Raw genomic sequence first — 12,184 nt, forward strand, 5'->3', positions numbered from 1 at the left:
AGCGGCAGGCTTAGGCGGCACACGGGGGTCCCGGCTGGCGGCTCACGCTAGCCCGCCCTGCCTACAGTATGCAAATTAGCTGCCATCTTTGTTGGTGGCTAACTTGCATATTGCTCTGATTGGCTGGTGGGTGTAGCGAAGGTACGGTCAATTAGCATCTTTGTCTTTTGTTAGATAGGATGAGACCACTATCTAATATGCAGTCCATCATTGACTGAAATGTCATGTGGTGTATGACTGTATAACAAATGGTCCACTTTTCTCTAGTTTTTAATAGCATGTTACTCATTTCCTAAACCCTCACCAACAGTGCTTTTAATGTACATATTTCTACCAACAGTCTGCTTATGATTTAGGTATCCCCTAAGATGATAGGTTTTTTTCCTACTGTGCTCCCAACTTTTTCTGTTTTGACTGAAATGTCATGTGGTGTATGACTGTATAACAAATGGTCCACTTTTCTCTAGTTTTTAATAGCATGTTACTCATTTCCTAAACCCTCACCAACAGTGCTTTTAATGTACATATTTCTACCAACAGTCTGCTTATGATTTAGGTATCCCCTAAGATGATAGGTTTTTTTCCTACTGTGCTCCCAACTTTTTCTGAGTTCTCACTAGCAGAGTCAGTAACATCCATATTTCTGCCTACAATTTGTTCAAGGCAATTTAATCTAGGCTTTTTTAAAAATCATACTCCTCAAAATTCTTTCAGCATCTTTCTATTACCTAATTCCAAAGCCACTTCCAGAATTTAAAATACTTGTTATATTATACCCCATTTATAGGTACTCATAATATATAAGTACATAATCTCTAGTTTCCTATAGCTGCTGTACCCTATTACCAAAAATCTATTTTCCTAATCAAATGATATAAAAGAGCAGAACTTATGCTCATTCTACATACCAGAGTAGATCAGACAGTAAATGGTTTTGTTTATGTAATTACTAGGTTTGTATCTCTGGGAGCATATTTTTGAAGGCATACTTGATCCTACTGATGTGACTGCTCAATGGAGAGAAGGAAATTCAATTGTAGGAAGAACACATTACAGGTATTAATTTTACAACATTAACCTTTGCTGGTTTACCATACAATGTTTTTTGTAAATACTAGAAGGAAAATAAGAGGAAACTATATCATAGAAAGTATTTCCACTTCAACTTGTTAAGAATAGAGAAATCTCACCCAGTCAGCATGGCTCAGTGGTTGAGCATCGACCTATGAACTTTACTGCAATACTAAAAATCTGTTTTTTACATTCAATAAAATCAATGTATTGTTAAGACATTTTTGAGCTTTTATTTTTATAAAACTTTTAATTATAACTGCATATTTTCTAAAGATTTTTAATAGATAGACTTAAGATTTAATTTAGAAAAATTATGATAATTTTATCATATGAAAGAATGCTATTTTCTATTAGATTTTGCTTTTTATTGAAATAAAAAATAAAAATAATTATTTTAAAATGCCTTTCTGTAAAAATTATGTTAGGGGAAAATTTTTAACCAAAGATTCTGTTTTCTGTTAGGATTCCATTTCTTAGAGAAATCAAGAGGAAAAACTGTGATTAATCTCATTTTTAATTGAATTTTCACTGCATTCTTTTTTCTTTTTTTTATTTTATACTAGAGGCCTAGTGCACAAAATTTGTGCATGGGGGAGGGGGTCCCTCAGCCCGGCCTGCACCCTCTTCAATCTCGGACCCCTTGGGGACATCCCTCTTGCAATCCGGGACCGCTGGCTCCTAACCACTCACCTGCCTGCCTGCCTGATCACCCCTAACCACTCTGCCTGCTGGCCTGATCACCCCTAAAGACCCTCCCCTGCCAGCCTGATCTCCCCTAACCGCCTCTGCCTCGGCCCCCACCACCGTGGCTTTGTCCAGAAGGATATCCGGAAGATGTCCAGTCTAATTAGCATATTACCCTTTTATTAGTATAGATACACTTGGAAAGCAATATCATTGCATGAATCTTTTCAAAGTAATCATTCTTGAAAAGTAAATAGGGGTTTTTTTTTAAATACATTTTTATTGATTGCAGAGAGGAAGGGAGAGGGAGAAAGAGATAGAAACATCAATGATGAGAGAGAATCATTTTTCGGCTGCCTCCTTCATGCCTCCTACTGGGGATCAAGCCCGAAACCCGGACTCGTGCCTTTGACTGGAATCGAAGCCGGGACCCTTCAGTCCACAGGCCAACACTCTATCCACTGAGCCAAACTGGCTAGGGCTGTAAACAGGTTTTTCATATCATCATTGATAATGATTATTTTTCTTTTCATCTCCTGGGTTCTATTGATCTAATCCCATTCAAGAGTTTATTATATATATAGTCCTAAATTTACAACAGCTGAATTTGGGTGTTTGAAAGTCAATTAGAATTATACATGTAAATCTAATATTTGATATTTTAAAAAGTAAATGTGTTATCAGTATTAGTGTAATAGTTCTACCCATAATATACAGAATTTTCAGGAAAAAGTCTTAAATATTCTCAGAGAAGTTATTATATACTGTTACTATAACGATAGCAAAGGATTTGAGCAAACAGCACTAATTCCCAAAAGAAAATCTTCCCTTCTGAAATTTTTACCTGACATCTTATATTATGATCAAATAGCAATGCTATTTTCTCTTAGGATTTAAGAGAACCATCTATTCAAAGTTCACTACTGTGGCAGATTTTTAAAAACAAGTTATTCAAATTTTAGGCTCATGAAAAGTAGTATACCTAATTTATTTATCCAGAATTAATAAACTTTTGCCTTTTTTTATTAAATTTATCCATGTGACATTGGCTAATAAGATTATGTAGGTTTCAAGTACACATTTCTATAATACACAATCTGTATATTGCATTGTATGCCCACCATCCAAAGTCAAATCATCTTTTATCACCATACATTTGACCCCCATTATTCTTTATTACCCTCTGGTAACCACCATATGTTGTCTGTGAGTTTTTGTTTGTTTTTCTTGTTTGTTCATTTGTTGCTTTCAGTTTATATCCCATATATGAGTGAAATCATATGGTTTTTAAGTTTTTTGGTCTGGCTTATTTTGCTAAATTCATAAACTTTTATGGAATTGCAAGTTTTGAGTTGAATTGAGCTACAGGGGTTATATCTTAAATGTTTCAACACATTCATCCTTGTTTGACCAAAAGTGAATCTGAAGTGATGGGTCACCTTTAGGAAGTAAACAGAAAGTGTTTCTGAGTACTATTAGGTTACTTGTAAATATGTGTAATATAGTTTGTTTAAATAAATCTTTTCCTTTACAAAGAGCTTATGTCATTTACTTTTAGCCTCACAACAATTCTGAGGCAGAAGTAGAAAGGATATCATTAGTGTTCCAGGGTTAATCAGGCTCATGAATGCTGATTCTTATCAGCTCATAGGCCCCAAAAATGTAATCCAGGATACCAAGTAACTCAGACAGGAACTAGAACTGCCAGTCCACATGCTTGTATTGATTTGACCAGCACATTCTTTCCATATAGGCAAGCTATAGTTGATACCCAATTAAATATGGAATCAAAATATGGGATTTAACAATGTGCAGTACTTCTGTTATTGGGGAATTGGGGTATCCCCTTCCCCACTGGATGCTGGAGGTGGAGTCCTTACGATATCTCAAGAAAAAGAGTTTTCTGAGACTCGCACAGGAAGATGAGTGATTTTTATTTGCGTGGAATTGCATTCCTGGGTTCCCAAAGTCCCATTTCCCTTAGTCCAGTTATAGAAGAGGTGCAGCTGGGGTTTGGGTAGAGCTAAAAGCAAAGCCAGTATCCAGAGTTTCCATTCCATGTTGTAGCCGGGTCCACTTCAGCATCAGGCTAGTTACAGTTCATTAGTCCATTGTGTGTGAGGGTTCACAAGGCCATGGGCCATGTGGGCGAATGGAGGAAGCAGGAGTGAAAGCCCCACAAGCCAGGATCAACCAAGAGCACAAGAGGAACCAAGAGAGAGAACTTCTTCCTTCAGGGAAGTAAGCATCCCAGATCTTCCTGTGCTTGCAGTGGCCACGCCCACTCTGGCCAATGACCTCTGTTCCCAGTGTGACAGTAAGCATCTTTGCTAGTCCCCCAACTTTACTGGGCATGTGTCTATTCTTCCCTTTGCTGGACCCCTGAGAAGTGTGAAGTTGTAGCTTCATGGAGAAGCTGCCAAAATGACATGCCTAGAATATTTGGCCTTCCCTTTGCTCCTTTCCCATTATTAATAACTAGACTAATTACAGTGGTATCACTTCCAAACTCTATGTTTCAGAAGGGATAAGTGACTCATTATTCACCAATGAATCATCAGTAACATAGTCTGTTTCAGCGTATGAATACATGAATACGTGTAGGGCACACTGAACTTCTGAGTCAGCCTCATGAAGCACTGTCACCTCTGGGCAGAGGAGCCGTGTGATTGAGTTGTAAGTGTATAGACTTTGCAGCCAAAATATCTCAGTTCAAATTCCAGCTTTACCTATTATTAGCTATCTCACATTGAGCAGGTTACTTCTCCTCTCTGTGCCTGGATTTCTTTATGTTTAAAATAAGGCAAATAGTAGTTTCTACTTCACCAGATTGCTATGAAGATTAAATGCATTAAAAGATGTATAGTCGCCCCAGCTGGTTTGGCTCAGTGGATAGAGTGTCAACCTGTGGACTGAAGGGTCCCAGGTTCGATTCCAGTCAAGGGCACATGCCCGAGTTGTGGGCTCCATCCCCAGTAGGGGGCGTGCAGGAGGCAGCCAATCAATGATTCGCTCTCATCATTTCTGTCTCTCTCCTCCCGTCCTCTCTGAGATCAATAAAAAATTTATTTTTTAAAAAAAGATGTATAGTCTCTGGCACATAATAATCACTATAGAAGTCTTGTTGTTAAAAATACTTAAATGGGTACTGCAACATCTCCCTCCCTTTCAGTTCTACTTTTTCTGTGCTTCCATTACTGTCTACTATTTCTCCATCATGTACCTCCCCACAAATACCTTATTGATATATTCTTTATATTAATATATTCAAGTAGGTTACAAGCCAGCCTGAGATCCATTCTGTCTCTTGAAGGAACTTTGCCTGTCTCTACTCATATCCATCATATGTTGATTTATGGTTTGAAATCTTCAGGCAACTTTAGTTTTCATTTCTAAGGAGGAATCTTACTTCTGCTCATCATGGCCTTTGCTTGTCCCCAGAAGACTCCCTTCTAAATCCTGTAATTTCCATGTGCAGGCATTATCATAATATATATAGAAAGTTCTACTCATTTGATAACACAAAAACCAGATGCTAACTCGATATCAATATTCAATTCTAATATTTTCAGTAAGCATCTGTCACTTACAAAAAAGTTGAACTTATTTCCAAAGATCATGATAGAATAAAATATGTCTGATCCTATTTTTTTAGAATTTCCAGATATTGCTACTATAAGAAGGTAGTGAGCTCATTACTCATCACAGTGAGTGCAAGCTTTTATAGGAACATTCAACTTGTAGATTTTATATAAAATGATTTAAAATTTCTGGTTGTTCTCTTTTTTCTTTGTGTCTTGTTTTGTTGTTGCAGCTTCATCACTGGTCCAGCTGTAGTCCCAGGGTACTTCTCGGTTGATGTGAATAATGTGGTACTCATTTTAAATGGAAGAGAAAAAGCAAAGGTCTTTTATGCCACCCAGTGGTTACTTTATGTACAAAATTTAGTACAAACTCAAAAACTCCAGCATGTTGCTGTTGTTTTGCTTGGAAATGAACATTGTAACAATGAATGGATCAACCAATTCCTCAAAAGAAATGGAGGCTTTGTGGAGCTGCTTTTCATCATATATGACAGCCCTTGGATTAATGACATGGATGTTTTTCAGTGGCCTTTAGGAGTAGCAACGTAAGTACAAAATATTAGGCATGTTTCTAGACTAAGACCTGAATTTCAGAACCAGGGCGATTGTGTTTTAGGTTTGCAATAAATATAGTTCTTTTGAGATCATTAAGGCCAGGTACAATCTTTTCCATGGGAAAAAATATGGTTTGGTCTCCTGCTTCAGCAACGATAATAATGTTTTTAGAGTATTTTCACCTTTTATGAGGAAGGCAAATGAATTACATTTTTGTGTTTCAAAATCACAAGGCATGGGATGAATTTTTAAGTTTATCAACAGTTCCTTAAAGAGAGGTTTTGTAGAGGATGGCAGACAAACAGATCCCATTAAAGCCATTATTGTAGAATCTCTATAATTAGTTTTTTTTAAAAAAAAAAAAACCTACTTTTCTTTAAAGGTAATATTAAATCAGGAGCACACTGTACCTTTGGGCTTGGAAGCATTATACCAGTAATATGCTCAGATCTGCCACTAAGACTGGTTGTACACATTTCTATTAAAAAGAAGAATTAATTAATAGCTAAGGTTTCTCAGTATGTCATATATAAAGTCTTTAAAATGGAAAACTTGCCCAGCCCCTGTGGCTCAGGGTTGAGAGTTGGCCCATGAGCCAGGAGGTCACAGTTCGATTCCTGGTCAGGGCACATGCGTAGGTTGTTGGGTTGATCCCCAGTAGGGGGCATGCAGGAGGCAGCTAATCAGTGATTCTCTCTCATCATTAATGTTTCTATCCCTCTCGCCCTCTCCCTTTCTCTCTCTGAAATCAATTAAAAACAAAACAAAACATGAAAAACACTTATTTTTTTATCTTTCTGTTAATAGAGGGGATTTTTATTAAAAGTAAGTTGGCTTTAAGATGAGTTGCTACTTTACATAAACTTCCCAGTGACAGGGATTTTTGTCTTTTTTTTTTCCCACTACTTTATCTGCAGAGCCTAAAACAGTGCCTGCACAAAGTAGGCACTTAGTAAATCATTGCTGAATGGATGAATTATGAAAAAGTTCACTAACATGATGTCTGAATCAAATATTTATTTAACAAGATGTGGCTTTAGTCTGCTGCCTAGTTGGTACATGAATATCACCAGAGAAGCACATTAATAAGGCAGAATCCCTAGCTTACCACTACAGCATTCTGATTCAATAGATTTGGGGTAGGATCAGACAAAAAGGTTAAATTAAGTATAGCCAAGGGATGAATCTGAAAAATCTATCCCTTAAGTAGAGCCTATATTTATAAACTGTTTTGAAGCCAAAAAATATTACTTTTTCACAGTAATACTACCTAACTTATTAATACAGTATGGGGTAGAATCTCTGTAATTCTGGTAATGTTGAACTAGCCAATATCTCTGTTTTAAATCAGTGGTTCTCAACCAGGGGCAGTTTTACCCCGTACTCCCTACCCCAGGAGACATTTGACAATGTCTGGAAATCTTTTGGGTTGTTACAGGGGAGGGAAGAGAGGTGATACTGACATCTGGTGAACAGAGAGAGGCCAGGGATGTATCCTACAATGTAGAAGACAGCTTCCGCGACAAATATCATAATTGTCTGACCCCAAGTGGCGGAAATGCTGAGGTTGAGAAACCTGTTGTAGACTGTTATATAAAGCTTTGCTCTTACGTGAAGGTTATATTTCAGGCACACAATTTTATTTCTGTTACTTCCAAATGCCCATAAAAAATGGGCCAATTGCAATAGGTCTCTCCTGTATGGCGCACAAGTTTTTGTGTGTGTTTTTTGTTTTGTTTTGTTTTGTTTTTAATCTTCCTACAGCTTTCGAACTGGGAGCTCTTTGCTCTAGCAATATGTATGCTATCACTTGGCTAAAGCACTCATTAAATCATGACCATTATAAATATAAAAGATTATTTATACTTATAAGATCTTGAATTCAACCTGCCTTACAGCTACAGATGTGTAATAGAAGTTGAAGAATATAAAAAACAAAGCCCTTTGGCCCACAGTCTCTATTGCAATTTTGTAAAAGATTTCATTGTGAGAATCTTTTTTTTTAAGTCAGTAGATTTAAGGACTTTTCAAAAGTAAGCATGGAAAATTAACTTGTGGGTTTAGAAAGGCATTCTAAATCTCTTCTTTCTATATCATGCTAAGATGTGGGCTATGGGAATTGTGCCATTTCTGTTGTCATATATTGTTAACTCGCGTGTACTTGTTTTTATAGGTACAGGAATTTCCCTGTGGTGGAGGCAAGTTGGTCAATGCTGTATAATGAAAGGCCCTACTTATGTAATTTCCTAGGAACTATTTATGAAAATTCATCCAGACAAGCACTCATGAACATTTTGAAACAAGGTGGAATTGATAAGCTCTGTTGGGTCTCAGTAAGAGAACAGTAAGTTCTGTGTTTACTTGATTCATTCATGTTGTTCTCCTGTCTGAGATTTGCTTTATGTGGCAGCACAGGTTTTCCAATGAGACAGTGTTAACTCCACTTATATTTGTCTTTTCCTAGGAGATAGATTGGTAATTGAAGCTATGAAGAACTTGGGTTGTATACGTTTAAAACAGGGAGAATCTCTTATAGCTATAGTTCATCTTGAAGAACACTAGCAACTGTCATATGCAATGTCAATTGTTTGGGTTTCCTCAATCATATTTGTTAGTCAAACTTGACACACAGGGAATAGGGAATGTGCCAATAAGGTCTTAGGTCATCCCTGAGGTGTTCTGCAGACCAGCTCAGTGTTCCAGTATTGGCCTGGAGCACTCCTCCCTCCTCAGGAACCTGACAGCACCCAAGGACTGTTCTTCAGATCCCCAGATCTAACACAGGACCCTGCATAGAGTAGGCCAGAATAAAGGGGCAGTGGATGGATGGATGTACACATTGATTTAATAGGATTGACTTTCTTCCATTGTTTTACCTGGTAATTGTGAAACAGGTGTTCTGGAGTGAAAGAAGACATTTTGGAATTACTCATTTGTTTTTAAAAGATCAAATAGAGTTTTGCATGTATGAAGCAGAGTCACCAGAGAATGAATGTCCTTCTAGATCTAGAAATGCATTCATTGTAGCAGATACTCTCTTCTAGAAAGCGTAACTCCTAATTCCATTATTTGTGTAACCATAATATATCCATTCAGTCAACAAGCATTTATCAAGCAACTGTTTTAGCCATGAGGGATACAGCAGTGAACAAAATAGTCATAAGTGCCCTCTTAGGACTTAGATGCTTATTGGAGGACACAAACCAGTAAAATATATTATGTGTCAAAAGATGAGAAATGCCATGTTAAAAAAAAAAAAAGTTGAGCAGAGAAGCGATGTAGAGAGGATGAGGGATCAGGAGTGGAGAATTTGCTGGTTTAGAGTGGCCAAAGAAAGCACTAGCTAGAAGGTTACATTTAAGCTCAGCCATGAAGAAGGTGCAGGATGAGCCTTGTGTCTGTTTGGGAGAATAGTAGTTCAGGCCGAGGGAGGGCACATGTGAAGGGCCTAAGGCGGAACCGTGCTTACCATGGTTGAGGAACAAGGGACTGTGTGCCTGGAATGGAATGAGTGAGGGTAGTGTATAATGGCAAAGTTTATGGTGGGAATAAAATTATTCTTGTAATTCTTCTCAGACCATTGGGCCAGGAGGTCAAGTAGCTTTCCTCCTTGCTTCCCATTGCTGCTTCCAGACCGTTCTCCCCTTTCCCTCCTTAAAACCTGCAATTTTGAATCTCATGCCAGCAGACAAAACCATCCATTACTTTTACTCTTTGATGTCATATTCTGACCTTTGGGTTTATCTCCTTAATTCTTTGAAGAGTTTAGTTCCTGGCACACTCTCTCTGACATTACTCCAGTCTCACTTTTGGTGACTCCCAAATCTAAATAGATGGTCCTTCCATCACCTTGATCTTGCAGTTCCTTTACCTCCTCTCCTCCATGATCTGGTCTCCACGTGACCTCAGCTATTCACTATCAAGGTCCTTTCCTAGACCTTATCCTACACATACTGCTGCTTCTCCATGGTCTCAAGTTCCAGCATCTCTCTCGGTAACCACCATTTCCTGTCAGGCCAGCTCATTCTCTGTAATAATCTCCTACAGTTTAGCTGGGACTTACAACCCATTGTTCCTACTCCATTTTCATTGTCCTTTGCTCACCTCATACCTTTACTTTCTTCTTTACCCCAATCATGGTTAGATGTTGACTATGATTGTTTCTTAATTTAGCAAACCCTAACTCTGGTTAAATCTAGCTCTCTTGCCTGCACCAAACCTATACTCATGCTACCAAACACTTGGAGGAAGCTGCCAATCAATCTCACTTTTAATACATGCCCTTGACCCCCAAGTGTCCAACAATCATCCATTTCCCTTGTCTCTGTATTCTTCCACTCTCCAAGAGAATGTTTCATAACTTGTTCTCTCTTCCAAACTACACATACCTTCTGACCCCATTGCTCATTTTACTGAGAGCATAGGAACAGTCAGAGAGAACATCTAGCTTTTGAACTGGCCTTTCAGCTTCTACCCTTGCCCCTGGGTAGTCCATTCTCAATACAACAGCCAGATTGATTCTGATACCACACAGGTCAGGTCAGTCACCCCTCTGATCCATACCTGCAAGACAGGATTCTCTGACCTCATCCTTCCCCCAGAGCCACTCTGGCTTCCTTGTGTTCATTGAACATGCCACACACGCGCTGTCTCGTGGCCTTTATACTTTCTTTGCACTCTGTTCTCCTCCAGATATTTGCATGTTTTGCTCCTTCACCTCCAGCTCTGTGCTCAGGTGCCCCTGTAATGAGACATGCTCCTGATCACCTATTTCAGATCACAACACTGCCCCCTCAGAAACCCCTCCCTCACTCTGCTTCATTTTTCCTCACAGCACTTATTAGTAACACCTTCTAAGTAGTTCACTGACTTGACTTGGTTGCTACCTGTCTCTATCACTAGATCTAGATTATAAGCTCCAAGGGGCAGGAATTAGGAGGGTGAGGTAGAGAGAGAAGAACTTGGCAGTCAGAAAATATTGGCTGAATTAACATTCATTCAGAAATTTTATGGTGACCACTAGATTTTAAAAATGTGTAGCTGTAAACTTTTCAAATTCTTAAATATTTTCAAGAAATCTATTTAGGCAAGATTTTATTTATCTTTTCTGCCTGTCATCTCTATAATAGTTTACCATTGCCTGTAACTGACATTAAAAGGTAAAATCACCCAGTTGGTGTGCCTGAGTGAACCTAGAGGTCACTGGTCCTATTCCAGATGAGGGCACATGCCCGGGTTGTGGGCTCGATCCCCAGTAGGGGTATGCAGGAGGCAGCCTATCGGTGATGTTTCTCTCTCATCGTTGTTTTTATCTCTGTATCCCTCTCCCTTCCTCTCTATAAAAATCAATAAAAACTTTTTTTTAAAGTAAAACCTTTTTTTTTCCCACAAAAGATATGCTTAGTAAAGTAAAAGCTACAGCTGTTTTTCTGATTTTTCAGGTGGCAGCCTCAGGAAACAAATGAAAGCCTTAAGAATTATCAAGAAGCTTTGCTCCAGAGCGACCTCACATTGTGCCCAGTTGGAGTAAACACGGAATGTTATAGAATATATGAGGCTTGCTCCTATGGCTCCGTTCCTGTGGTGGAAGATGTCATGACAGCTGGCAGCTGTGGAAATACATCTGTTTCCCAGAATGCTCCTCTGCAGTTACTCAAGTCCATGGGCGCTCCCTTTATCTTTATTAAGAACTGGAAGGAACTTCCTGCTGTTCTAGAAAAAGAGAAAACTATGACTTTACAAGAAAAAATTCAAAGAAGAAAAATGTTACTTCACTGGTATCAACACTTCAAAACAGAGCTAAAAACAAAATTTACTAATATTTTAGAAAGTTCATTTTTAATAAACAATAAAGGTTAACTATTAATTATCTCTTTGAGCCAAGATCTGATTTTTTAAATGATTCCTAACATTGTGTGTGTGTGTTCGTGTGACTGTGTGTTTATAAATGTTCTTCAGGGTGCCCTTGTACACCCTAGGTTATGTCTGTCACGCTTGACCAAGTGCTCCCTTGCTGGGCCACTCCGAAAATGAAGCTAAATGCTACTCAGCTCGCTTTTATAAAGATGAACGATTCGGTATTTCTTAACTCTTCTTACCCATTGAACCCACTCTAGGGGAGCAGCATTGGGAAGTGGAAAGACTGGGCTTTGGAGTCAGACAGCCTGAGTTAAAACCTAGCCTCTGCACCTATCTGGGGACCTCGAGGAAGCCACCTAATTGCTCTGTGTCTTGATTCCTTTCAATGTAAAATGGAGATAGTGGTACCTCGTAGGGTAAGTTGTAAA

General features: G+C 38.5%; 1 protein-coding gene across 1 annotated transcript in view; it reads left to right on the top strand.

The window, feature by feature from the left end:
* The window catches only part of TMEM5 (transmembrane protein 5), a 14,588-nt gene extending 2,811 nt beyond the window's left edge, over positions 1-11,777 (top strand). Inside the window, exons 2-5 of the mRNA XM_014544133.1 lie at positions 954-1,056; positions 5,573-5,887; positions 8,071-8,241; positions 11,339-11,777. Coding sequence (XP_014399619.1) covers positions 954-1,056; positions 5,573-5,887; positions 8,071-8,241; positions 11,339-11,756 — 1,007 coding nt within the window. The 3' untranslated portion in view covers positions 11,757-11,777. The remainder of the gene's footprint in view (positions 1-953; positions 1,057-5,572; positions 5,888-8,070; positions 8,242-11,338) is intronic.
* The last annotated feature ends 407 nt before the right edge of the window (positions 11,778-12,184 follow it).

The sequence above is a fragment of the Myotis brandtii genome, unplaced genomic scaffold (assembly GCF_000412655.1).
Source record: "Myotis brandtii unplaced genomic scaffold, ASM41265v1 scaffold352, whole genome shotgun sequence".
NCBI lineage: Eukaryota > Metazoa > Chordata > Mammalia > Chiroptera > Vespertilionidae > Myotis > Myotis brandtii.